General features: G+C 51.5%; 2 protein-coding genes across 8 annotated transcripts; one reads left to right on the top strand and one right to left on the bottom strand.

Annotated features, from left to right (window-relative positions):
• The first annotated feature begins 67 nt into the window (after positions 1-67).
• Sez6l2 (seizure related 6 homolog like 2) lies at positions 68-19,622 on the top strand. Of its 2 annotated transcripts, XM_048454951.3 has the most exons (18): positions 68-618; positions 1,462-1,593; positions 2,226-2,525; positions 2,843-2,982; positions 3,186-3,387; positions 7,786-7,971; positions 8,571-8,739; positions 9,301-9,464; positions 11,382-11,582; positions 12,249-12,387; positions 12,731-12,927; positions 13,028-13,222; positions 15,941-16,132; positions 16,229-16,420; positions 16,884-16,922; positions 17,105-17,222; positions 17,332-17,428; positions 19,077-19,622. In XM_048454951.3, exons 1-18 carry the CDS (start codon positions 540-542, stop codon positions 19,104-19,106), a joined length of 2,772 nt encoding a protein of 923 aa, XP_048310908.1. In that variant the 5' UTR covers positions 68-539; the 3' UTR covers positions 19,107-19,622. The 2 variants fall into 2 exon arrangements, with proteins under 2 accessions (XP_048310908.1, XP_048310909.1); XM_048454952.3 differs by lacking the exon at positions 16,884-16,922.
• A 1,291-nt stretch (positions 19,623-20,913) lies between these two features.
• On the bottom strand, positions 20,914-24,960 carry LOC125413515 (putative protein T-ENOL). Of its 6 annotated transcripts, none has more exons than XM_085693116.2 (6): positions 24,843-24,960; positions 23,957-24,041; positions 23,641-23,797; positions 23,392-23,425; positions 23,150-23,234; positions 20,914-21,201 (listed from the first exon to the last, which is right to left on the bottom strand). In XM_085693116.2, the coding sequence occupies exons 2-6, from the start codon at positions 24,035-24,037 to the stop codon at positions 21,166-21,168; spliced, it is 393 nt and encodes a 130-aa protein (XP_085549242.2). In that variant the 5' UTR covers positions 24,038-24,041; positions 24,843-24,960; the 3' UTR covers positions 20,914-21,165. The 6 variants fall into 6 exon arrangements, with proteins under 6 accessions (XP_085549242.2, XP_048310917.3, XP_048310913.3 ...); XM_048454960.3 differs by lacking the exon at positions 24,843-24,960 and adding an exon at positions 24,708-24,756; XM_048454956.3 differs by lacking the exon at positions 24,843-24,960 and adding an exon at positions 24,550-24,697.
• Between the last annotated feature and the right edge of the window lie 34 nt (positions 24,961-24,994).

Here is a 24,994-nt window from a genome sequence, read left to right as displayed (position 1 = left end):
TTCGCCCGTCCCCAGGATCTGACGTGGGCTTGACACCTTTCTCAGCTTCTCCCTCCCGCAGCTCCGTGGTCGAGCTTTGGCTTCCCTGGTTCCGCAACCCCTTCCCTCTTCCTCTCCCCGACAAGCCCCGTTAGAACCCCGTAAGGACCCTCTGGATCCTCAAGCCCACCCTGGGCCCCCGGAAGCTGCCTTTCCCTTGCCGCTTCCCCCGGCTGGGTATCTATCCATCCCGATGGACCCAAGCGCCCGAACAAGGGGATAACCTTCGGCCCTCTCGGCCCCACCCCCCGCAGCGGGAGCCGCGCCCCCCTTTGCCATAGATCGGAGAGCCAAGGATAAAGATTGAGCTAAAGGGGGCGGACTCCAGGCAACCCCTAGGCCAATTCTGCTTCTCCATCCCAAAGGGAGAAAAATTGTCTTCCTTTGCTAACCCTTAGCAGGAAAACAAAATTAAAGGGAAAGATAAAAGGACGCGGAAGGAAAGTGACAACTAGATTATTCAGAAGAGCTACAGAGGAGAGAGATTAGGGTGAGTCGCCATGGGGACTCCCAAGGCCCAGCACCCACCGCCTTCCCAGCTGCTGTTCCTAATTCTGCTGAGCTGTGCCTGGATTGAGGGTAAGGACATGTGGGGGTGGGCCCTGGGGAGGCCCTGGGGGGTCCTCCACCTTTCTCTGAACATATTGGGTCTTCCGATCTTGTGGGGGAGGGGAGGGACACAGTTGACTGGGAAGGGGCAAGCCAAGGCTTTCTGACTGGTACATGGAGCCCTTGAACTCCTAATGTTAAGGAGATGGGGGAATGAATAAAGAGAGCTTTTAGTTGTATCTTAGGGGTTAAATCCAGGAAGAAGAGCTAAGAGAAGTTGGGTGGATGTCTGCGGAGGCGGTAGAAGCAGCCAGGGTACCTGGGTGGGAGATGGAGGTGCTGGGAGAGATGCCAGGCGCTGCACACACAAATGTTCTTGGACATATGGACAAAGATGAACACAAGCAGGGATATTCAGTCCCTGACTGCACTGTGATCCCCAACCCGACTCTAGAGAAGGCAACAGAGACGTTGTGGGGGGGGGGGGTAGAGTCTGCAGAGGCAGAAACCCAGAGAGAAAGCTGGCACTGCGGAGGGAAGGTCTGGGAGGTGCTATTAGACTCTTCTCCGAGTTCTAGGATTGGGGAATGCTTCACTGGGGAGAATGGAAAGCAGTCCCAAAGGCCGGGCTCCCGCATTCCGCTAGAGCTGTCCAGGGTTAGTAGTAACTAAGGCTCTTACTGAAGACCCAGAGACTGGGAGCAGGGGCTGTATGAGGGAGAGGGCAGATTGGAGCCTCTCTTCTGATCTTGGCCCTCAGCCCAGTCTAAGACCCTCTGAGTGTCCACTAAGAAGTGCTTTGGGAAATATCTCTACAGAGAAAGGGGGATGTAGGGGAATGGAGAGAGAGGCTCATAGGACTTCACCTCCTAGGTCTGCCCCTGAAGGAGGATGAGATGATGCCAGAACCTGGAAGTGAGACTCCCACTGTGGCCTCTGAGGACCTGGCTGAGCTGCTCCATGGAGCTTTGCTGCGGAAGGGCCCAGAGATTGGCCTCTTGCCGGGTGAGGCCCCCAAAGTGGCATAAAAGTAGAAGCAGAGACGATGCTCTGGGAGATGGAGTGCCCGGCCAGAGGAAAGGCAGGTAGAGAGTTCAGAGAGAAAGACCCCCTAGAAAGCCAATGAACTTCGGGGACAGGCAAGAGAAGAAAGAGCCAAAACTGTCCCTAGACAGAACCAGAGACAGGGACAGAATGATGAACAGTCAAGAGAAGGACATGTATGTGTAGAGACATGTGAGTTCAGAGAGCCAGAGTCACAAAAATGGGAGAAAAAGAGTAATGTACAACCAGCAGTTGATTGAGGATCACTCATAAAAGCAGAAAGCAATAAGAATACTAAGCAGAAGAAGGCTCCAGAGAGAACAAGACGGAGATGAGAGGAAGGGGTAGGCAGGAGAGAGCCAGATCTGGGGGGTGGAGAGATGCTCAAGGGGGCTGTCGAGGCTGTGGTGGAAAAAGAAAGGGAGCTTTGCAAAATCTTGAGAGAATGTGGGGAGCCTGGGTGGGTAAGGAATAAATGGGGGCCTTTACCTTGTGGGGAGGCTTCGGGGTTTCCATTTCATTCTAAGCCATTTCCCTACCCCCATGGGCCAATTTGCTGCTCCTGTGCTCTGACTACCCTCAAACTATCTCAGGATCTGACCCAGACCCCACACTAGCCACCCCTCCAGCCGGCCAGACTCTTGCAGCGCCCTCCCTGCCACGTGCCACTGAGCCAGGGACAGGGCCTCTGACGACAGCTGTCACCCCTAAGGGGGTCAGGGGGGCAGGCCCCACCGCGCCAGAACTGCTGACCCCGCCCCCTGGAACTACAGCCCCGCCCCCATCCGGCCCCGCCTCCCCAGTCCCACCTCTCAGGCCTGAGGGAGGAGAGGAGGAAACCACCACCACCATCATCACCACAACAACTGTCACCACTACTGTCACTAGCCCAGGTGAGGCGATGGAAAGGGTATGGAAGCCCCCATGTGGGGATGGATGGAGGAACTGTGTGGGAGAAGAATCTTTAGGTAGGAAAAGGGCTTGTGGTTAGTGATGACAAAAGACCAGTATTAATGTCCATGGGCTCATGGGCTTCCATCTGTTTGTACTGTAGTGGGGGAAGGAAATTCTCAGTGGAGGTAGCAAGCTAGCACTGGGTAAGGATGGAGAGGGATGGTGGGGGATACAGGTGACCACTGAAGATGGTTGGCCTTCCAGGAGGGCAAGTACGCAGGACTTCTCCATCCAAGCCACTTCTCTCTCTCTCTAGTTCTGTGCAATAACAACATCTCTGAGGGGGAAGGGTTCGTGGAGTCTCCAGACTTGGGGAGCACTGCCAGCCGCTCTATGGAACTCCTAGACTGCACCTACAGCATCCATGTCTACCCTGGCTATGGCATTGAGATTCAGGTAATTTTCTTTGGTGTCTGCCCACTGAGTGTGCCTAAGTCTGGCCTGGGGACTGTGAAGCTGTTTTCTGAGCTAGATGATCTCGAAAACTTTTCTAGAGTTCTGCAACATAGGTGGTTTTACCAGAGGATGGGGGCTTAGGCTGTCATGCTAACCCCTCCCCTGCTAACTTGCCCTGGCCTGCCTGTATCTGGCTTCTTTAGGTGCAGACACTCAACCTGTCTCAAGAGGAGGAGCTCCTGGTGCTGGCCGGTGGGGGATCCCCAGGCCTGGCCCCCAGACTCTTGGCCAATTCCTCCATGCTGGGAGAAGGACAGGTCCTTCGGAGCCCAACAAACCGGCTGCTTCTGCATTTCCAAAGTCCTCGGGTCCCAAGGGGCAACGGCTTCAGGATTCACTATCAGGGTGAGGAGTCTGAAGAGCGACTAGAGGGACAAGAGCCACATAGGGTAGAGAAGGCATCTCCAGGGCTTTTCTAACTCAGAGGACTGAGAGCATCTTCCTCCTGCTCGGGACCCTGTGTGGGCAGGACCCTCAAAAGGCATGCATGACTATTTTTCTCACACAGTCATGGATCTGTAAATAGGTGTGGATGAATCCAAGTAGCAATTTATTTATTTGGTTCAATGCCTTTTTACTGAGTGCCTACTTCATACCAGGCTCTGCTTTAGCCTTGGGGAGAAGAATGAATAAAAGTCTGTTTTTAAGGAGCTGAGGATCTGGGTAGAAACATAAATAATCAGAATGGTTGTGTCAGAGATAAGGATTATGAGGAAACTCAGGCAAGAGGAGCAGGTATCAGAAGGGACTGAGCTTTTTCTGGGGAATGTGGTAATGGCTTCTTGAGGAATGTGATGGCTAAGGAGGAAGCCTCTTGAATGAGCTGGCCAGGGGAAGGGTGGGAGGAAGGAGAAGAAAGAAGCAACTGTCTAATGGATGCACATTCCGAGTCCCAGAGAGGAGAGAGATGTGACACTTTGAAGAGTGAAGCACTTCAGCATGGAAGGTAGAACTGTCTGTACTGTGTGGCCCAGGCTAGTTTCTTCACCTTTCTGTGCCTCGTGGCTCCATCTGAAAACCAGAAGCTGTAATACTTAGTATGAAGGGTTACTAGGAAGAGCAAATGAGTTAGGACCTGGGGAGCATTTAAAACAGTGTCTGGAACACAGTCAACTCTCAGAGATGTCAGCCAATGCCACCACAGTCAAAGCAGAGACGGCAGTGAAGGGAGGCAGGCAGGGCGTCAGTCTGCAGGGGAGAGGTGGACAGTTGAAACAGCACCAGCAGAAAAGGGACACTCCTAGGTTTGTAACTTCGGCAACTCCTGATTTCTAGGGCAGGAAGGGGGGCGTGTTTCATGCATCCAGACACAGACGAGATATACATGCACCTGTGCTATCCTGTGTGCGCATGTGTGGGACCACTCTTACAGTGCACAAGCATATTCTAGCACACATATATGTGCATGACCTAAGGGACTCAGCCAATGTTCCCATTAACGTGTCTGTCTTCTCCAAGGTCCCTCCGTGTGCTCTTCAGAGAGACAGGAGCCACTGCCACTTGGTTTCATGTACTTCCTCCTCCTTCCCAGATTCCTTGTGTGTGTTGCAGTATATATCCCCTCCTCAAGCTCTGAGGGTAAATTGTGTAAGGCAGAAGCTCCCACCATCAGGCCTATCGGAGAGACCAGTGAGCTGGCTCTTGTACTTGGTGCCAGGGACCTGGTTGTTAGAGGCAAAACCACGTCTGCCTTGGGAGTCAAGGACTAGACATCAGATGGGGAAAAAAACAGCTACTCACTGGCTCCTTTAAGCAGCCATTTCCCTAGGGCATCAAAACTAGGACTCTCGGGCTAAGTGGAACATGGAGGGGAGCAGGGCTATTGCATAAAGGGACTTCATTACCTGCCCTGGTCTTCCCTTGTCTGCAGCTCCTGCAGGCATCTTTGAGACAGAGGCACTACTTAAGCCTTTCTCAGCCTGCTCTAACTGCGGCTTCACGTGCAGAGGGCCAGCACAGCCCAGCAAGCTTGTCCTGTGCAAAGTCCTCCCCCCCAACCACTGCTGCTCACCGTAACCCAGAGAGGACCAAGTCAGTTCCATCTCTCAGAGGAGGGAAAAGATTTAAGGTCACAGGGCTTTCTGAGACAGCTGGCAGAGTCAGAAATCAGCTGCCCAAGTCCCTGCCCTACGCTCCTTCCTAAAACGAGGATGGGGATGACTGCGTGAGTGCCCTTGGGTGGGGGATCCTTTGCCTGTTTTGTTTTGTTTGTTTTGAGACTGAGTCATGGGTAACCTAGGCTGGCCTGGAACTCACTATGTAGCCAAGGATAGCCTCAAACTTTGGATTCTCCTACTTTTACCTCCCCAGGGCAGGGGTTATAAGCCTGGTTAATTCAGAGCTAGGTGTTAGCAAATGAGTTAGATCCCCAACCCTGCGTTTAAAGTTTTTGTTTAGATTTCAGGCCACCCATTACTGGTATGAATTATTACTATTGGTACGAGACATCCCTTCCCAGTGTGAGATCAACCTGTTCAGGCATTGCTTCAGTCTCATAGGGATAAGAGAAAATAGGTAACATGATAAGAAAATACATATCACTGGGAGGTGGTGGCTCACGCCTTTAATTCCAGCACACGGGAGGCAGAGGCAGGCGGATCTCTGTGAGTTTGGAGCCAACCTGGTCTACAAGAGCTAGTTCCAGGACAGGCTCCAAAACTACAGAGAAACCCTGCCTCAAAAAAAAAAAAAAAAAGGAAAGAAAATTACATATGTGGACTTGAACACAGGCAAGACCTTATGGGAGCAAGGAAAGTCATGAAGTCTTCCCAGAAGGCGTGGTACTCAAGTTACTCTTTGAAAGATCAAAAAGAGGCTAGAAATCCTTGCATGCAGAAGCACAAGTGTGAGCAAAAAATATGGAAGTGGTCTGTCTGTGGTGGTACATTAATGTAATTCTAGCTCTCTGAATGCTGAGGTAGGAGGTACAGGAGTTCAAAGCCAGCCTAGACTACATAGTGAGATCTTGTCTCAAAAAAAAAAATCAAAGGGTAGCTAGGTGTTAGTGGTGCATGCCTTTAATCCCTGCACTCAGGAGGCAGAGGCAGATGGGTCTCTGTGAATTCAAGATCAGCCTGGTCTATGTCGAGAGTTCCAGGCTAGCCAGGGCTACATAGTCAGTCCCTCTCTCAAAAACAAAACAAAAATCCCAAGGGCTGGGAGTATAGTTCATGGTGGAACATTTATCTAGCGTGTACAGCATCCTGGATTTAACCCCATCACCAGAAGAAAAGGGGGGCAGACTGTGTGAGATAGTAAGACCAACCATCGTGTAGGACATTCGGGCCCAGGAGCTGAGCACTAATTTAAGGACTGGGCTTGACCTGGCTGGGGAAGGGACTAGACTATCAAGCTAAAGCATTCGGAGCTAGCTCTGTTGGCCACAGAGGGCTGGCATTTACCGAACTTGCTGTGTTTTGGATGGATGTTTTATGTGTGCTGGTCTTAGCAGTCTAGGGCCCATGGAAAGGCAAGGTATGGGTTTGTTTTGTGTTTTGTTTTACTCCTGTCTGCCCCACAGCCCAGCCAGATAAATGCTTGATGACTTTTGGAATGTGGAAGGGATAGGTCTCTGACAGAATCACTGAAGGCTTCACGGTCAGGAAGCCAAAGCTTCTGCTGAGTAGAGCCGGACTGCACCTTTAAGACACAGCCTTGCATGGTGGTGCAGGGTTATGAAGGCAGAGATAGCAGGACTGAGAAACTAAAGTTAACCTGGGCTACACAACAAGACCTTGTTTCAAAACCAAACCAACCCCACCCAGCCCCCAAAAATAACCTCAAGAGGCTTTGAGAAAGAAGCAAGCAATATACCTGTGAAGGATGTGTAGAGGGGATGCGACACCAGGGAGAGATTATATGAGAGGGCGGAGTGACCTACGTGTGGACGAGCAGGCCATGGTTGTCCTAACTTGAGGTACAAGGAAGCAGGTGCAGAAAGGGAAGTTACACAGTTCTCAGTGCAAGAGATACATCAGCTTCTCAAGGAGACAGTCACTGCTCCATCAGCAGGGTCAGTCAGGGGCACTGGGTAGTAAGTCTGAAGTCAACATTCCTAAAGCAGTTTCTTGTGGTTGGCCTGGCTGAAAACTGGCTGCACCTCCATACAAGAAGGTCTGTGAAAGAAAACAGCACAGAGCATACGTGGGAGGGAGCCTCAGCATCCTCTCCTAGGAAGCGGGTCATGGCTGGGCCATGGTGGCACACGCCTTCAATCCTAGTACTAGGGAGGCAGAGGCAGGTGGTTCTCTGTGAGTTCGAGGCCAGTCTGGTCTATAGTGTGAGTTTCAGGACAGGCCCCAAAATTACACAGAGAAACCCTGTCTCGAAAAACAAACAAAAACAAACAAACAAGAAAGAAAGCGGGTCATGCCCTCTCTGCCTACCTCTAAAACTGTGTAAGTTGACACAGGAATTGAACCATCTCGCAGATGCCGTTTATTATTAGTGCTGATAGAGTTTCAGGGTGGTCAATTGATTTGCTTGAGATCAAACAGCCAGAAAAACTGGTTTCTAAAATAACGTTTATCTATAAAAAGAAGGCCCAATGGGGGCAAATTACAAAGACCAGAGTGAGCCCTGTTGATGTTCCTGAGGCAGGGATCCAGGGTCAAGAGTTTGTTTTCCTCAGCGTGCACCCCAGCAATGAGCCTGTTTGCCCCCTGGGAGCAGGAGAGGATTTGCAGAGCACCAGGGAGTGGCTGTGAGACCAGAGCCCCGCTTCCTTCTCTTTGACCTGTACAGCGTACCTTCTGAGCTGCGGCTTCCCACCCCGGCCAGCCCACGGGGATGTGAGTGTGACGGATCTGCATCCTGGGGGCACTGCCACCTTCCACTGTGACTCAGGATACCAGCTGCAGGGTGAGGAGATGCTTATCTGCCTCAACGGTACACGGCCGGCCTGGACTGGTGAGCCCCCCAGCTGTATAGGTGAGTCTTGTGCACACATCTGTCCTAGGGCAGGGGGACTGAGCTGGGGAGTCTCTGTCTCTGGGGAGAAGCCATACTGAAGAAGTTTCTAGCTGCAGAGTCCCGTCACTGTGTCTTCCCCAGAGTGCTCTACCATGAGGGTCTCCATCCTTAGGGAATCCCCAGTCTTGTCTGGGCTTCATCTTGGAATGCCCAGTTGGTGCTTGCTATCCTGTTACCACTCTAGATGCCCTGCCTTTGGAGGTTCCACTCCAGTGGATCGTGTTTGGAGTCCCTGGTTGGTAGAGTTTGGGCCTTAAGTCTTCATTCTGCAGCCCTCCACCAAGCATGAAATGCATTCAATCTAGGGATTCTTAACTTCTCGTCTGAGAGTTTCAATTTTGAGGCTCCCTGTCTCAAAGCGCCCACCTTTTGGGAGGCTTCATTTTATCAGGAGTCCCATGCATAGGGTTCTATTTCAGGCTAGACAGTAGTTGGAGAAGGTCTTGTCCCTCTGCCAAATGCACGGGACAAAGGCCATCCCTGGCCAGTAGCCCTCAGGCTCTAGAATTGAGCCTGAGAAGAGAACTGAGACTTTCCTACTCCTTCTCTGCCCACAGCATCTTGTGGGGGCACCATCCACAATGCCACACTGGGTCGCATTGTATCCCCTGAGCCCGGGGGAGCTGCAGGGCCCAACCTTACCTGCCGCTGGGTCATTGAAGCAGCTGAGGGACGCCGGCTACACCTGCATTTTGAGAGAGTCTCTCTGGATGAGGACAATGACCGGTGAGGATCTGGGCTGTGGGCTAGAGGTCCCTGCCTTGGGAAGGCTGGGAGAGCAGAGAGTCAGGTGACACTGGATGGATCCTTGTGTCAACTTCAGAGTGTGCAACTTTATGCAGTTTTAGATGGGCCAGTGCCCCTCACTGCACCTCAGTTCTCTCTCATTGGTAGAATGGAGATAAGAGCACCATTCCAAACGCTTAATTAATAAATGCATTAAGATATGTAAATAATTGAAGTGGTTCCTAGGGCATGATAAGTGCTATAGAAGTGTGTGCTATCATTTTTCTCAGTCTTCTCTGTTGCTTCAGAGTGTGCTCTCAGGCTGAGCACCAAGTCTTTCTGTGCCTCTGTAGCTCACCTCTAAAGTGAGAGGTAACAATGGTGTCTGACTCAAGAGTTCTTGTAAAGATCAAACAAGATAAAATGTGCTGGGGCTTAGCAGAGTGCGTGGCACGGGTTAGCATATGATAACATCAAAACAGCTTAAAGGTAGCCGGGAGAGCAGGCAGGGTGGCAGCTTCCGAGGCAGCAAAGCACCTACCGTCCTTCTGTTCATCCCAGGCTGATGGTGCGCTCAGGAGGAAGTCCCCTGTCCCCTGTGATTTATGACTCTGACATGGATGATGTCCCTGAGCGTGGCCTCATCAGTGATGCCCAGTCCCTCTACGTAGAACTGCTTTCAGAGACACCAGCCAATCCCTTGCTGCTCAGCCTCCGATTTGAAGGTAAAGGACTCATTTCCTGGCCATGCCCAACCCCAACACCTTTCCCTCTCCCTCACACTAGGACCCACTAGGAATAGTCAGAAGCACATCCTCCCTCCATGCTCGCCTCTGTGTTTGGTTCCTGATACTTGACAGGGTTCCCTTCACAGGGACACCGGCGCATCCCAAGTATGGCTGGATCCAGCATACAGCCAGGCCGACAATTACCTGTCTCTCAGTTCTTTACTGTTCAGTGAATTCATTCCCATGCAGGCATTCCCAATGTGGTGAATCTGACTGCAGACTTACAGACTATTAACGCCACCAGAGAGAGGAAATGCTCAGGAGGGCTTTGGCAACAATTCCAGAAAAGGTTCTTATTGACTTGATTAAGTTCAATTAAGTCAGGAAATGCTATGATTGATAGGTCTGCATGGCATGGTTATCTCTGCTTGGTTCCAACTTAGCCTCGTGTACTAGAAGTAGGTAAGGCGCTAATAAAAATAGGAGAGCAGTTGCCAGGTGGTGGTGCACACCTTTAATCCCAGCACTCTGGAAGCAGAGACAGGCGGGTCTCTGTGAGTTCGAGGCCAGCCTGGTCTACAGAGTGAGTTCCAGGACAGGCTCCAAAGCTACAGAGAAACCCTGTCTCAAGAGAGAGAGAGACACAGAGAGGGGGGGAGAGAGAGAGAGAGAAGGAAAGGAAATAAGATAGGCAAGCTGTGACCAGAAGGAAGAAGAATGGTGTTGGACAGATGAGAAGGAATCGGTGATGATGGGAGAAGAGGCATCGGGTGTGGCCTTCCAGAATGGAGGTTAAGCAGATGACTAGAGAGAAGAAGGTGGAGAACAGCTCGGGGAAAGGGGCAATGATGCATTTGAGAAACAGCGCGGCTGAGTATTTATAAAAGTAGTAGCAATAGGTAGACAATGGACCAGAGGGCAGTGGTGGTGTGCGTCTTTAATTAATCCCAGCACTTGGGAGGCAGAGATAGTCAGATCTCTGAGCTCAGGGCCAGCCTGGTCTACAGAGTGAGTTCCAGGAGAGCCAGGGTTACATAGAGAAACCACGTCTTGGAAAGACAGAGAGAAGGAGGGGCAATGGGAAGGAAATGCTCACAGATTAGAAGGGCATGGTTTTGAATGGGTTCCGAGTAAGTGGAATTGGCACTGGGCCCCGGTAGGTGGGCAGGATTGGCACATGATACCTCATCAAATTAGGAAACATAACAGTGAATCTGCAGAACCCCAGCACCTGATGGGGTCTGGAAGTGCTAAGAGTTTTCTGTCTTTGGTGAGCATCCCAATCTACCTCCCCAGGGGGGCCACTGTTGTGCTGTGAGCTTCAGTTTCTCCCCCGCATTGTAGGTGGTTTTGTAGATGAGACACAATCGCATGGCCAGAAAAAAGTGCTCTAGAGATGTTCATTTGTGCCGATTTGGTCCTCCGGAAAAGTTGAGCAGCTTCTGCACTAGCTGCAGTTTGGGATTCTAGCGACAGTGTGCATGATCGGAATCCAACTGTTATTTCTGAGGCTAGAACACACCCACGCAAGCCAGTTCTCCAGAAACACCCCTCCGCAGGCCCCTTGCTGTTTCCAAAGCCAGATGTCTGTGGATGAGAACAAACCCTTCAGGATTATAGTTCTGGCTCTGTAGTTGCCTCCTGGTGACCTTGGGCTGGTGGCTTTTTGTCTGACGACATCCTGATCTGTGAAATGGTGGGTAGTACTTTTGGCAAAGGTGCATGGTCGCAGCCACTTGGAAGGCTGAGGCAGGACGATCTCAAAGTCAAGGTCGGCCTGAGCTATATAGTGAGACCACCACCTCAAGAAAAGTTCATGTAAGGCCGACCAACACCCAAATTCAGCCCAAGTGCCCAACCTGAGATGCCTGAACCTGTCCTAATGCTTACCTCTCCTGACCAACTCCTCTCTAGCCTTTGAGGAGGATCGCTGCTTCGCTCCTTTCCTGGCACATGGCAACGTGACTACCACTGACCCCGAGTACCGCCCAGGGGCACTGGCCACCTTCTCGTGCCTCCCAGGATATGCTCTGGAGCCGCCAGGGCCCCCAAATGCCATCGAATGTGTGGATCCCACAGAACCCCACTGGAATGACACAGAGCCAGCCTGTAAGGGTGAGTCTTCTACCTTTCAGAGTCCTTCAGCCTACAGACTGCCTGCCCCTGAAGTTGGGACCTCTGGAAGGCAATTGTGAAGGAGATCTGAATGAACATTAAGACCTAATAAATCCAAAGGCAGACTGGGGAGATGACTCAATGGTTAAGAGCACTGACTGCTCTTCCAGAGGACCCGGGTTCAATTCCTAGCACCCACATGGCAGCTCACAGCTGTCTGTGACTGCAGGATCCAACACCCTCACACAGACATACCTACAGGCAAAACACCGATAAAATAAATAAATAAATGATAAATTGGAAAATAACAGTTCCAAAACAAAAAACAAACCCAAACCCTGGGCAAAGCTCTACCTTTCAGAGGCTGCTTTCTTGGGGGAAGTAATTGCTGGGCTTATTATGAATTCAGGCTCAGACCAAAAAGGCTTCTAGAACTAGAACTGGATTGGGTTGAGTCGTGGTTCTGCGAGTAAGCTGGAAAATGGACAGGGTTAATTAAGGGCAGGGCTGGAAAAACAATCATACTAAAACCAAGATATGAAAAGAAATCTTCACAACAAAAAGCCTGTTGAGGTGGCGTTGTGCCCAGCACTGAGCCCCATGGGGAGTATGGCGAATGGAGATGGAATGCCCGCGGGGGTCCTGAACCTGACACCTCTTCCCTAGCCATGTGTGGAGGAGAGCTGTCCGAGCCGGCTGGTGTGGTCCTCTCTCCCGACTGGCCCCAGAGTTATAGCCCTGGCCAGGACTGCGTGTGGGGCCTGCACGTCCAGGAAGAGAAGCGCATCTTGCTCCAAGTTGAAATGTATGTTAGGGCCACTTAGTTTGGGCGATGGGTGTGGGCTCCATCAGGTGTGTGAGACAATGCACTCGGAGCCCAACTGGCTCCTCTGAGTTCATACGGAACTTTGTGGGTACATTGGGGTTCAGAAAGAAGACACCAAGTCGGTGTAGGACAGAGGTGGGAGACCTGGGTTCAGTGACTTGGAAAATAACTCAACTCACCTCTGGAACCTGTAGGGAACCCTAAACTGGTCAACACTGAGAGAGAGGAATTAGAAGGCGAGCTGGTTAAGAGCGGGGGATTGGGCAGAACCGGATGATGGGCGAGTCACAGTCGCCTCATTCTCTGACCCCCCTCACTGCAGCTTGAATGTCCGAGAAGGGGATATGCTGACACTGTTTGATGGCGACGGTCCCAGCGCTCGAGTCCTGGCCCAGCTGCGGGGACCTCAACCGCGCCGCCGCCTCCTCTCCTCCGGACCCGATCTCACTCTGCAGTTTCAGGCGCCCCCAGGGCCCCCAAATCCGGGTCTAGGCCAGGGCTTCGTATTACATTTCAAAGGTATGGAGGGCGAGGGCTCTGGATGGCCAGGGGTCTGGCAGGAACGGGCCACCAGCGCGAGGCCCTCGGAGACTGGAAGTGCGCTCCATCTTCACTGCAGAAGTTCCAAGGAACGATACATGTCCCGAGCTGCCACCTCCTGAGTGGGGTTGGAGGACGGCATCCCACGGGGACCTTATCCGGGGCACAGTGCTCACCTACCAGTGCGAGCCTGGCTACGAACTCCTGGGATCAGACATCCTCACTTGCCAATGGGATCTGTCCTGGAGCGCCGCTCCACCTGCCTGCCAAAAGAGTGAGTAGAGCCCCACCCCAAGCCAGTCCTTCCGCTCTGACTTGGCTCCTCCCTGTCCCTACTGAATGCCATCCCTTCGCCCTGAATCCTGCCTGGGTCTTTAGCCCTAACCACTATGTCCTTTTGGGCCCATCGCGTTCAGTGCCTTGAAATTGCTACACACACACACACACACACACACACACACACACACACACACACACACACCTGCCTTTAGTTCAGACTGCTTTCATCCTGTGCTCAGTCCACTTTTCATCATGGCTCAAGCCCCTTCCACCTCTACCAGGTTTCACCAAATTGCCCCTGGTTCTGTCCCATCAACTCTTAGTTCTCCTGTAGACACCCCCAAACTCTCACTCTGTTAGAATCAAGGCTGGTCAGTGGATTTGATCCGCTTTAATGCAGTCATTGAAGCCTGGCTGGGTTGTGGTTATAGGACCAGTTCCTTGCTCTTTCCTATCCTGAAGGATCTCAGACCTGGGAGGGAGGGAGAGAGATAAGCAGCTAGGCTTGTTAACACAGTAACAAGGCCTGGGGTAAAGTACTTAACATCCCTGAGCTTCGGCTCTCCTGTGAATGAGGTGAGAGCAGGGTATTGTACAGGGCAGAGGCAGCAGTTCACATAGCGCCTGGCGCATGGCAATAGTTGTCCCAGCTCTGAGCATGCAGCAGCTTTGTAGCAAGATTATGGCTTCATTCTCCCAGGAATGAGACAAATTTACTTCAGAGGAGTATTAATTATTATTATTATTATTATTATTATTATTATTATTATTATTTTGGTATGATCTTTGCAGGAGCTTGGAGATTTTGTTTATGTATCTATTAAAAAGGCTGGGCATAGTGGTACACACTTGTAATCCCGCACTTGGGAAGCTGAGGCGGAATAATTATGAATTCAAAGCTAGCCCTGTCTGAAAAGCCCAAGGACTGGGGACATAGCAAAATACTTACTTGGTAAACAAAACAAGTAAAACAGACAAAAAAAATATGCAGAGTCAGCTCTGCATGCCCAGCACTCAGGAGCAAAAGCCGAAGAATTTCCATGAGTTTAAGGCCAGCTACAGGGCTAATTATTAGCAAGACTCATCTCAAAAACTAAAAAGACAAAATAAAGCAAATAGCAGAAAGAAGTAGCATCTTGTTCCCTGAATTTGGAGAAAATGACACAAAGATTGGTAGTAGTTTTTTTTTTTTCATTTTCCCTCTATTTGTTTGTTTGTTTTCAAGACAGGGTTTCTGTGTGTAGCCTTGGCTGTCTTGGAACTCGCTCTTGTAGACCAGGCTGGCCATGGACTCAAAGATCCGCCTGCTTCTGCCTCCTCAGTGCTGGGGTTAAAGGTGTGCCACCACTGTAGTTCTTGCAAAAGGCCCCGGGGAAGGGAAACAATGGCGGGGGGAGGGGGGAGGAATTTCAGAAAGTCAGGTTTGGACGGGAAACAAGGAACACCGCGTAGCTGACACCTGCACCTCAACCCCGGGAGGACTCACAGACCCGTGGACCTAAGTGGACCCGAGTGAGCCAAGGCTGGCCTTGGAAAGTTGCCCAGGCTACACTGAGTCTGATGCTGAGCTGAGACTCACGTCTCAGGATCTGTCTACTGTTCCATGACTATGATCTCGACAGGTTCCAGCTTGGCTGCGTGCCAAGCCCGGGGCCCCGAGAGCGATGGTAGTGACATTGATCTCTCTGGATAATCAGGATTAAAGATCTATCAGGCTGCTCAGCACAGGTTTATGGGAGTCAAAGGCCATGGAGTTGGAGAGATAGCTCAGATGCTACACAAGCATCAGGACCTGAGCCCGATCCCCTAAACCCACATAAAAGCCAATCACACATGTCTGCAACCCCAGTGGCAGGGGCATGGAGGGTCAGGAGCTTACTGGCTAGCCAGTTCAGCTGAAGGAGAGCTCCAGGTTCAGAAAGCTGTAGAAGACACTAACTGTCAACCCTACTCTACAAGCACATCCAGGAGCACACATAGATTCACACTCGCAGAGGCCGTGACTACAACCTTCTCCAGCAGCACTGGGATAAAAGTGCAGGCAGTGTAGGTGAGCACAGCGGGCTAGGCACCGTGCGCGTGCACAGCGGGCTAGGCACCGTGCGCATGTGGGGGACGCCACCTTCTGTTCAGAACCGTGATCTGCCATGCCAGGGCCAGCACTGGTTTGTATATGTGCTGTAATATAATGGTTAAATATTTTGAATTAATCCAATGACAAGGGTCTGAGTTTGCCCCACTCGTCCTGCTTTCAAAAGAAATATACACTCAGGAGGCAGAGGCAGATGAATCTCTGAATTCGAGGCCAGCCTGGTCTACAAAAGCTAGTTCCAGAGTGGATAGGACTTTTACACAGAGAAACCCTGTCTCAAAAAATAAAAAGAAAGAAAGAAATATAAAACACACTGACCCCACCCCCACCCCAATCTAATTTTGTAGCCAAGGGTATCCTGTTCTGGAACTTGTTTAGGCCAGGCAGGTTTGGAGTTCATACTCCTTCCTTTAGTCCCAGAGTGGTGGAATTAGAGGCATTGTACCATCAATTTGGCAAATCCATTGACTCTGAAGTGCTTCTGACTCACACTGAGGAATTGGTAGGAGGAGGACAAGATGGTCCTGAGGAGATGGCTGGAAGCTCGGGCCTCTGTCAGCCCCATTTCCAGGCAATGCCCTAAGACCCTCGCTTCCTCTAACCTTTCCTGTCTATTACCAGTTATGACTTGTGCTGACCCTGGCGAGATCACCAATGGCCACCGGACTGCCTCAGATGCCGGTTTCCCAGTCGGTTCCCATGTCCAGTATCGCTGTCTGCCAGGGTACAGCCTGGAAGGGGCAGCTGTGCTCACCTGCTACAGCCGGGACACAGGAACACCCAAGTGGAGCGATCGAGTCCCCAAATGCGCCTGTAAGTTTGGGGGACACCCCGGGAAGGGAAGACCTGGAAACCCAGACTGGCCCTACCCAGTTTCTAAGCAGCCCTGTGGCCGGGTGCTCCCTGCAGTGAAGTACGAGCCGTGCCTGAACCCTGGTGTCCCCGAGAACGGTTACCAGACACTGTACAAGCATCACTACCAAGCCGGCGAGTCTCTGCGTTTCTTCTGTTATGAGGGCTTTGAGCTCATTGGCGAGGTCACCATCACCTGTGTGCCCGGTCACCCCTCTCAGTGGACCAGCCAGCCCCCCCTCTGCAAAGGTGCCTGGGCAAACGGGGCAGAGGGGCATATCGGGATCTGGGGAGTGACTGAGCTGGAAGAACAGGGTAGAAAACTCCAGACCAGTGCCTGACTGCCGAGTGCCCTAATGTGTGGGCTTATTCTCACAGCCAGAACTGGAAAACCCGGGGAGATCTGAGGGATGTAGCAGGGGGGCCTTGGTATAGAAGCCCCTTTGCCTCTCCACAAAGTCCTCGGTTCTGCTATCACTGAGAAATAGACTCTCCAGGAACCTTGAACCTTTAGTAGGTTTGGAAGAGGAGGACAGGCCCTGGCTTACCAACCGCCATGGCCTCTACACACACAGGGAAAGACAAGAATAGACTGATCAGAGGGTAGAGACCCAGGCTGTGCAGCCCAGCCGCACCGGGCTTCGGCCTTCTCCCCAGTCTCCTTCCCTCCCTGGCTCAGACCCCGTCCCTCCTCCCCCTCCTCTCCCTGCAGTGGCCTATGAGGAGCTCCTGGACAACCGAAAACTGGAAGGTCAGTGAGGGCGCAGGTGGAGACCAGGCCTGGCCAGGCTGGGAGGGCAAGGTCAAGACTGGGGGCAGGAGGCCAGGCCCCAGAGGGGTGAAGCCAAGGGTTCAGGACCCAGGGCAGGAGGATGGGAGAGCCCAGGAGGGGGTCCAGCCTTCCCTCATTTGCTATTCTTCCTCCCTCCCCAGTGACCCAGACTACTGACCCATCACGGCAGCTGGAGGGTGGGAACCTTGCTCTGGCCATCCTGTTGCCCCTAGGTTTGGTCATTGTCCTTGGCAGTGGTGTTTACATATACTACACCAAGTAAGTACCCTACCTTTGACTGCTGGCCAAGGTGGGTGTCGAACCTGGGAGTCAGGGAAAGGAGTCCATGGACTCACACGATAAGCCCGCTGTCCTCTCCCTTTCCCAGGCTGCAAGGAAAATCACTTTTTGGTTTCTCCGGGTCCCACTCCTACAGTCCCATCACCGTGGAGTCAGACTTTAGCAACCCACTGTATGAAGCTGGGGTGAGTCCCTCCCCTCCGCTGGGAAAGCCCCAGCTCTCTGTCTCCCCCCAGGACTTTATAATCTTCTCCCAAAGTCTCCGTGGTCTCTTTGGGAAATTTCAAACTCAGATGCCTACAAAAGTCATGATGATGGTCAAAGCAAGCTGTGTGTGGACAATAGTGAATAGTGAGGTCTGTAGCTAAGTGGAGGACCAGAGCCCGTCTACAGGACGCAGCTCAAATCCATAGTGGACACTTAGGTCCAGTCTCCAAATCCTCCTCCTGTTCAAGGCATTTCAGAAATGCCTTTTTGTCATCGTACGATACTATTGGAGAAACCAAACATATCTATTAGCTAGATTCAACCCAGGATTCTCTCTTTTTTGGGGTTAGGAGGAGACAGGGTTCTATGTAGCCCTGGCTGGCCTGGAACGCTCAGAGATCTGCCTGCCTCTGTGTCCTGAGTGCTGAGATTAAAATGTGCACCACCAAGCCTGACTTGGAATCTTTACTAGAAAATAGTTTCTAGCTGGGCTGTGGTGGTGCACGCCTTTAATCCCAGCACTTGAACAGAGGCAGGGAGAGCTCTCTGAGTTTGAGGCCAGCCTGGTCTACTGGTCTACAAAGTGAGTTCCAGGATTGCCAGAGCTACACGCAGAGACATCTTATCTCAAAAAATCTAATAAAAAAAGAAAAAAAATCTTAAAAAATTTAAATTGTAGCCGGGTAGTGGTGGCAAACACCTTTAATCCCAAAATTTGGGAGGCAGAGGCAGGTAGGTCTCTGTGAGTTCAAAGTCAGCCTGGTCTACAAAGTGAATTCCAAGACAGTCAGAGCTACACAGAGAAACCCTGTATCAAAAAACAAAAACAAAATTGTTTTATGCTTGCCTGTCTACACCAAGTACATGAAGTGCCCTCAGAGTCTAGAGAGGGCGTCAGACCCCAGGGAACAGGAGTTGCAGACAGTTGTGAGCCACCATGTGAATGCTATGGACCCAACCTAGGTCCTCTGAAAGAGTAGCCATCTCTCCAGCTCCCTATATTAATTTAAATATGAAGGTCTTGCTGGGCATGGTAGCTCAACGACTTTAATCTAGAGGCAGAAGCAGGCAGATCTCTGAGTTTGGAGCCAACCTGGTCTACCTAGAGAGTTCCAGGACATCCAGGACTATACAGAGACACCCTGTCTCAGAATAACATGGTCTTTCTGTGTGTGTAGTACTGGAGATTAGTGCCTTGTGAGCCGTCGGCAGACTCTAGGCATTGGGTGGTGTCTCTAGTGTCTCACCCTCTTTTATTCAGAGACAAGGATCTCTCTATGTACCCCCGGCAAGTCTGGAACTCTATGTAGACCAGGCTGGCCTCAAATTCACAGACACCGCCCCCTGCCTCTACCTCCAAGTGCTGGGACTAAATGCATGTGTCATCATGCCGCGCTCTCCAATCCTCTTTGAGTTTTGAGAAAGAGTTTAAATTATCCAGTCTGACCAGGAACTGCCGTAGCTCAGGCCTGCCTTGAATTGTCATCTTCTTGCCTCCCTCTCCCTAGTAGCTGGAATTACAAGTTGGTACCACCCGTCTCAGCTCAGATATTATGTCTTGCCCCCTCCTTGTGGGTGCCTCTTCACCTCCCACTTACTCCAGCTTATCTGCTTTTCTGTCTTCAGGATACACGGGAGTACGAAGTCTCCATCTGAACCCCGAGTCTAAGTCTGCAGGACCCAGGACCACCCGTTCTCTTGCCATTCTGGGCAGTGAGGAGCATAGGACCTGGCTCCCCTCCCCCTGCTGTGTAAATAGTCTTCCCATCCCATGAGGGGGCTTTGATGGCCCTGGAGACCCTACAGTAAATAAACCAGCATCCTGCCGCCCAAAGCCGCCTCTTCTTAGTTGCCAAACAAGGGGCCTTCTGCCCCCCTGATCCTACTGACTTCTGGACCCAGGGAAGGGAACTCAGCCCCTTGCAATTCCTGGGGCCCCTCCAGCCCAGGGCCCCACTCAAGAATTGTCCCCTAGCACTACCATCCCCACGGCCATGAAGGCTCCCTACTCCCAGATGTCCGGCACTGCTGGGCCTCAAGGGTGAGAAGGACGGAGGAATGGGTGGGCCAAGTCCCATCCCTTCCCTGTGTCTCCCCGCCCACTCTCTTTCCACCTTTCTTTGCTTCTGAGTTCTTGTTTTTGAGCAATAAACAGAAAGTTGCCACTTGTAACTGAGCTGGTGAGTCTGGGAAAGCGCGTCTTAAGGTGTCGGGGCAAGTGGTGGGGAAATGGAAGCTCTCTGGAGGAAAATAGAAATCCCAAACTGGGCAGTGTCCCAGGTGCTGGCCTGGAGTCCAAAGGCCTGGCTATACCCGGTATGATGGTGAGCACTGTTAGTCCCAGCTCTTGGGAGGCAGAGGCAGGCAGATTTTGACCTGGCCTATATAGCAAGTTCCAAGCCAGCAAGAACTACATGGTGATACCCTGTCTCCAAAGGAGCCTGGCTTGAGGCTCAGCCCCTGTAGAGAGCTGGCTGACACAACAACCTCTCCGCTAGTTCTTGCTAGGTTCCCCCAGCTAGAAGAGCCATACTGTCCACACCCTTCCACAGACCCAGGGAGCAGTGAGCCTTCTGTTCTCTTCATGAGCTGTTTCCCCTTTTGAAAATGTTTGTTGTATACATTCATGTGTTCTTGGTTTTGGTTGTTTGGTTTTTCAAGACAGGAATTCTCTGTAGCTTTGGAGCCTGTCCTGGAACTAGCTCTTGTTGACCAGATCTTGAACTCACAGAGATCCACTTGCCTCTGCCTCCTGAGTGCTGGGATTAAAGGCGTCAGCCACCACCGCCTGGCTACATTCATGTATTCTGTGCTGTTTTTTCTCCTGCTGACCTTTTGTGGAGTGTTGCCTCTATTATTGTTTTTAGATGGTCTTGCTACAGCACAGACTTGTTTTTTATTTGTTTTGTTTTGTTTTTTGGAACAGGGTCTTACTATGTATCTCTGGCTGTCCTGGAACTAGCTCTTGTAGACCAGGCTGGCCTCGAACTCACAGAGATACACCCGTCTCTGCCTCCCGAGTGCTGGGATTAAAGGTGTGCGCCACCACTGCCAGGCCACTCAGTTTTCTATTTAGGAAACTAAGATTGAGAAAGGTGAATGGACTTTCTCAGAGGGCCAAAAGAAGAGGCCAAACTGGGCCCGAAACACAAACTCCTCAGGCCTTCTACCTCACCTTCTGTCTGGCAACAAGTCAGCATGTTCTCATAGACATGAGACTCCCAAAAGCTCAGAGGGAGAAGCAGAGGCCTGGCCCTCAGAACCCAAAGTGACAGAGAAGGCCCTCCTTTGGCAGCAGAGTGGCCCCCTGCATGCTGTAGCTAGCTAGCCACAAGGTGCTAGAGAACAGATTTGGGTCCAGCAGGTGGCCAACAACTGGATTCCAGGAATATGCTGACACGCACCATGGCCCTCTGGAAGAAAGCACGCCCCCTCCAGAAGCCACTGCAGAACACTCCTGAAGTTGGAGGGAGAGGGAGGATCCCTGGCTCTTTATTAAAACTTTTCTCCTCAGTAGTGTGATTGCCCATAGAAGATGGACAGTCCTGCAACAGGTCCAAAGAACTTGGTTGGTTTCAAAGGTGGCATTGCTGGCGAGCAGGAGTTCCTCCCGAGATGAGGTGTTTAGCCAGTTGCAAAGGAGGGGCGTTGAGGCTTTCACTGAGGAGCAGAGTAGGGGAGGGAGAGGCCAAGAGAGCAGCACAGGGAGGGGGGCTCATCCTCCAGTTGTCAGGCTGTTGGGAAGTACTCCCTGAAAGAGAGGGAGAGCTGTAGGCTTTTCACACTCAAGGTGCCTGTCTCTCCTTCCTTCCCACAGCCATCCAAAGCCACAGACCACCCGGAAGAGAGCACCGTGCTCCACTTTCACCGACACCCTCCTTCCGTGCATTCATATCCAAATCTATCCACCATTTCTTCCCCATCACTCCATGCACCTGCTCCGCATCCCTTCCTTACCCGTCTTCCCCCGCTTATCTTTCCCCTCCCACTTCTGGAGAGCGGGAGGCTCTGTTTCGTTCAGTGCTGCACCCCAGGACAGTGCTTCCTGCCATACAGCAGGTGCTTAGCACATGCTCAGTCAACATATCCATTCACCCATTCACCATGTGCCTGCTACTCCTTCAGCCTGTCCATCCGTTTCCCATCTTACATTTGTCTGCTGTTTGGTTAGTTGGTTTTTTCAAGACAGTGTTTTTCTGTAGCTTGGGAGCCTGTCCTGGAACTAGCTCTTGTAAACCAGGCTGGCCACGAACTTAAAGCGATCTGCCTGCCTCTGCCTCCCGAGTGCTGAGATTAAAGACATGTGCCACCACTGACTGGTTTGTCTGCTTTTTAAATTGAAGTTTTATTTATTATTTATATACTTATTTTTTGAGACAGGGTTTATATAACCCTGGCTGACCTGAAACTCACTGTGTAGACCAGGCTGGCCTGGAACTCAGAGATTCCCCCTGCCTCTACCTCCTGGATGTTGGAATTAAAGGTGTGTGCCACACCAGGCTTTAAATGGTTTTTAAATTGCCTGCAGATAGATCTGAGTACCACTTTTGTGCCTGGTCCCTGTGGAAACCAGAAGAGGGCATTAGATCTCCTAAACTGGAGTTGTGGACAGTAGTGGACCATTTTATGGGTATGGGTGCTGGGAATTGAACCTGGGTCCTCTACGGAATCAACAAATGCTCTTAACTGTTGAGCCGTATCTCCAGCCTCTTTATTTCTCTGTTTTTAAATTTTTAAATTTCTGTTTCCCCAGCTGGGCGGTGGTGGCACACGCCTTTAATCCCAGTACTGGGAGGCAGAGGCAGGTGGATCTCTGTGAGTTCGAGACCAGCTTGGTCTAGAAGAGCTAGTTCCAGGACAGGCTCCAAAGCTACAGAGAAATCCTGTCTCAAAAAAATCAAAAAAAAAAAATTTGTTTCCCCATACATATAATTTCGATTATATGTTATATATTTCTATTATCTCTCATATATTGTATGTTACATATATATAATTTTTAAATCCCTAAATTTGTTTATTTTGAGACAAGGCCTTTCTATGTAGCCCTGAGTGTACAGGAACTGACTATGCAGACCAAGGTGTCCTTGAACTCATAGAAATCATCCTCACCTCCTCCAGAGTGCTGAAACTGAGGGCTTGTGCCACCAAGCCTGGCAGGCCCTAGAGCATACAAGCTGCTCACAACCTCAGTAAGATACCTCTCTGTGCCTTGGGTCACACAATCCCTGCTGCTTAGGATACTTATATTAGAGCTGCCTCCCTGACAAATTCTTCCTTAGGTAAATTCCTTCTTCGGGCAGCTCCATGATACCTTCCTTCCTAGCCTACCTGAGGACGAGGCTCAATCTTACTGGCTTCTCTTCTTAGGTGGGTAGCATTCCATATTATGTTGTCATTGGCCATTAGCTTGGCCTGGCCTCATTCTAAACTGAATTCTTCTGGGAATGGTGGCACACGCCCTTAATCCTAGCACTGAGTCAGAGGCAGGTGGATCTTTGTGAGTTCAAGGCCAGCCTGGCCTGTGTAGCAAATTTCAGGCCAACTAAACTAGTAGTAAGACAAACAAAAACAAACCAACAAAGCCCTGAATTCTTCAAGGGCTGAGTCTATACTGTGCATTCTGTGTCCCAGACTCCAAACACAGGGAGCAGCACACAGTGGACACTGGAAATGCTGTAACTGAACGACCTCGCACAAACCTTTTCACGAGGAGATGGTAGAAGGTGCGCCTTAGAGCGGGTGCGATTTCTGTCAGTGCTGGAGGCAGCGGAAGAAAAGAGAAGGCTGAGAATCATAAAATGCAGGATCAGGAAGGAACAGAATAGATCAGCATGGCTCAAAACTCCCCTTACCCTGCTGAGATGTTATAAACCCTTGCTCTTCCCCCTCTTCCCCCCCCCCCAGGCTCCTCACCCTCCTCCCTGGACAGAGCATCACTCACCGGGTGTCTGTGCCGCGGGTCTTGGTGAAGACCACTGGAAAGAGAGGCCCCAGTCAGAGAAGTGACTTTCCCCATGGTTAGAAGGAGTTGGGGCTAGAGTGGATGGGGATAAGGGGCCCGCTGGCTAGCAAGAATGAGTGGGTTAGAGGGTAAGGGGCACTGTGCCTAGGACTGGCATTGAGGAGGAAAAAATGGGCAGATTCCCTGGGAGGTCAGGAACTCGTCCCTACATGGAGAGAGAGAGCTCACCATGTCTAGCTGATATCTGAGTCCCTTGGTCTTTTGTCTGCATTGTTTCCTTGATGGGCACAGAGTTCACATGGGAGCGAGCAATAAATAGTGCTTCATCTGTGAGTTCTGTGCTGATTTGGGTCAGGAATTCTTCAGAACGGGATAATGAGACTTTCTGGAAAGGAAGTTAGAATTGAGCCTGCAAACTCCCACAGGTCCGGTGTCTTCCAGGCTGGTATTAGCGGGTTGAGATGGAAGGCCCTGGATCCTGGACTCAGAACCAGAGTGCCTGCCTAGCTTCCCTTCTCCTCCTTCACATCCCATGGTTGTTCACCTGCCCTCCACCTAAGGCGGCTGCAGCTTGAGATGGCCAGCTGTCCTTTTTCTCTCCGTTCCTGGCAGATGTGGATGCCATCACCCTGGAAACAAAGTTTGTGTTAAGACTGAGGAACCAGCCCACTTCCTCCCAGACCCCATCTCACACCATTCCCTGGGCCCAGGTTTAGTCCACGCCTATAACTCGAACACCGTCTTAGTCTTGTCCTTGGAAAAAGTTAGTTGCCCTGCCTACAACTTTGAGGGGAGGGGCTCTCAGAATAGCTCCCTCCCCCATTCCATCCAATGCCCTTCCTCCTTCTTCTCTGCCAAGGCCCTTCCAAAGGCAAGGTAGCCAACAAGCAGCCCCCCGACCTGGCTGATGAAATCTTGGGCTACTCGGCGGGAGGGGAGACGGAGAGGTCTAAAGGGAGACCCTATGTTAGACCTCAGGGGATAGGGAGTTGGAGTTGGGGAGGAAGGTTGAAAAGAGGGAGAGCCAGGGAAGCGCCGTTCCGGGTTGCTATAAAGACCTAAAAGTTTGAGGAGGTTCTATAGTTCCGTTGCTAGGAGACTAATGGTTCTAGAACTAAAGACATTTTTCTTGGGTACCACGGCTGCTCTCCAGGTTCCTCCTTGGAGTTGGTGACCACAGCGTTATTTCGAGACATTTGGGAGATGACGTAGGGCGGAACCTGGGCTCTAATCCTCCCACCACCAGGGCGGCGCTAAAAGCAAGCGACAGGCGCGCCCCGAGCCTCTCTAGCCACCTCTTCTCTGCCTGGGTCCGGGAAAGCGACCGAGGCCGCGGCCGTAGCGGGCGGGGGAAGCGATGTGGGCTGTACTAAGTCACCCCGTCTCTCGGGGAGGCTCAGACTCGGAACGTCGGAATCTCACCGCCGCACCTTTGCCTCCAGGAGTTTATGCCCTCTGTAAAAGGCAGAATGAAGGTTCCTTTTCAGATCTCTTCTGCCCCTCCCTTGGCAGTTTCTTCCTTGGCGGATGGCTCTCGGCACCCACCCCTCCCTCGTTGAGTTGGTACGCGCCGAAGCCAAAG

Source organism: Myodes glareolus, chromosome 7, assembly GCF_982192425.1.
Source record: "Myodes glareolus chromosome 7, mMyoGla1.1, whole genome shotgun sequence".
NCBI classification, from domain to species: Eukaryota; Metazoa; Chordata; class Mammalia; order Rodentia; family Cricetidae; genus Myodes; species Myodes glareolus.
This window is presented reverse-complemented; position numbering and strand designations above follow the sequence as displayed.

Coding starts and splice junctions, on each gene's coding strand:
- Sez6l2 (XM_048454951.3), top strand. CDS start 540: ATGGGGACTCCCAAGGCCCAGCACCCACCGCCTTCCCAGCTGCTGTTC. Junction 12,928..13,027: donor CTTCGTATTACATTTCAAAG/GTATGGAGGGCG, acceptor TCTTCACTGCAG/AAGTTCCAAGGAACGATACA. Junction 17,429..19,076: donor ACCCACTGTATGAAGCTGGG/GTGAGTCCCTCC, acceptor TTCTGTCTTCAG/GATACACGGGAGTACGAAGT.
- LOC125413515 (XM_048454956.3), bottom strand. CDS start 24,608: ATGTCTCGAAATAACGCTGTGGTCACCAACTCCAAGGAGGAACCTGGA. Junction 23,235..23,391: donor ACCCGCGGCACAGACACCCG/GTGAGTGATGCT, acceptor TATGATTCTCAG/CCTTCTCTTTTCTTCCGCTG. Junction 21,202..23,149: donor TACCATCTCCTCGTGAAAAG/GTTTGTGCGAGG, acceptor CCTCTCTTTCAG/GGAGTACTTCCCAACAGCCT.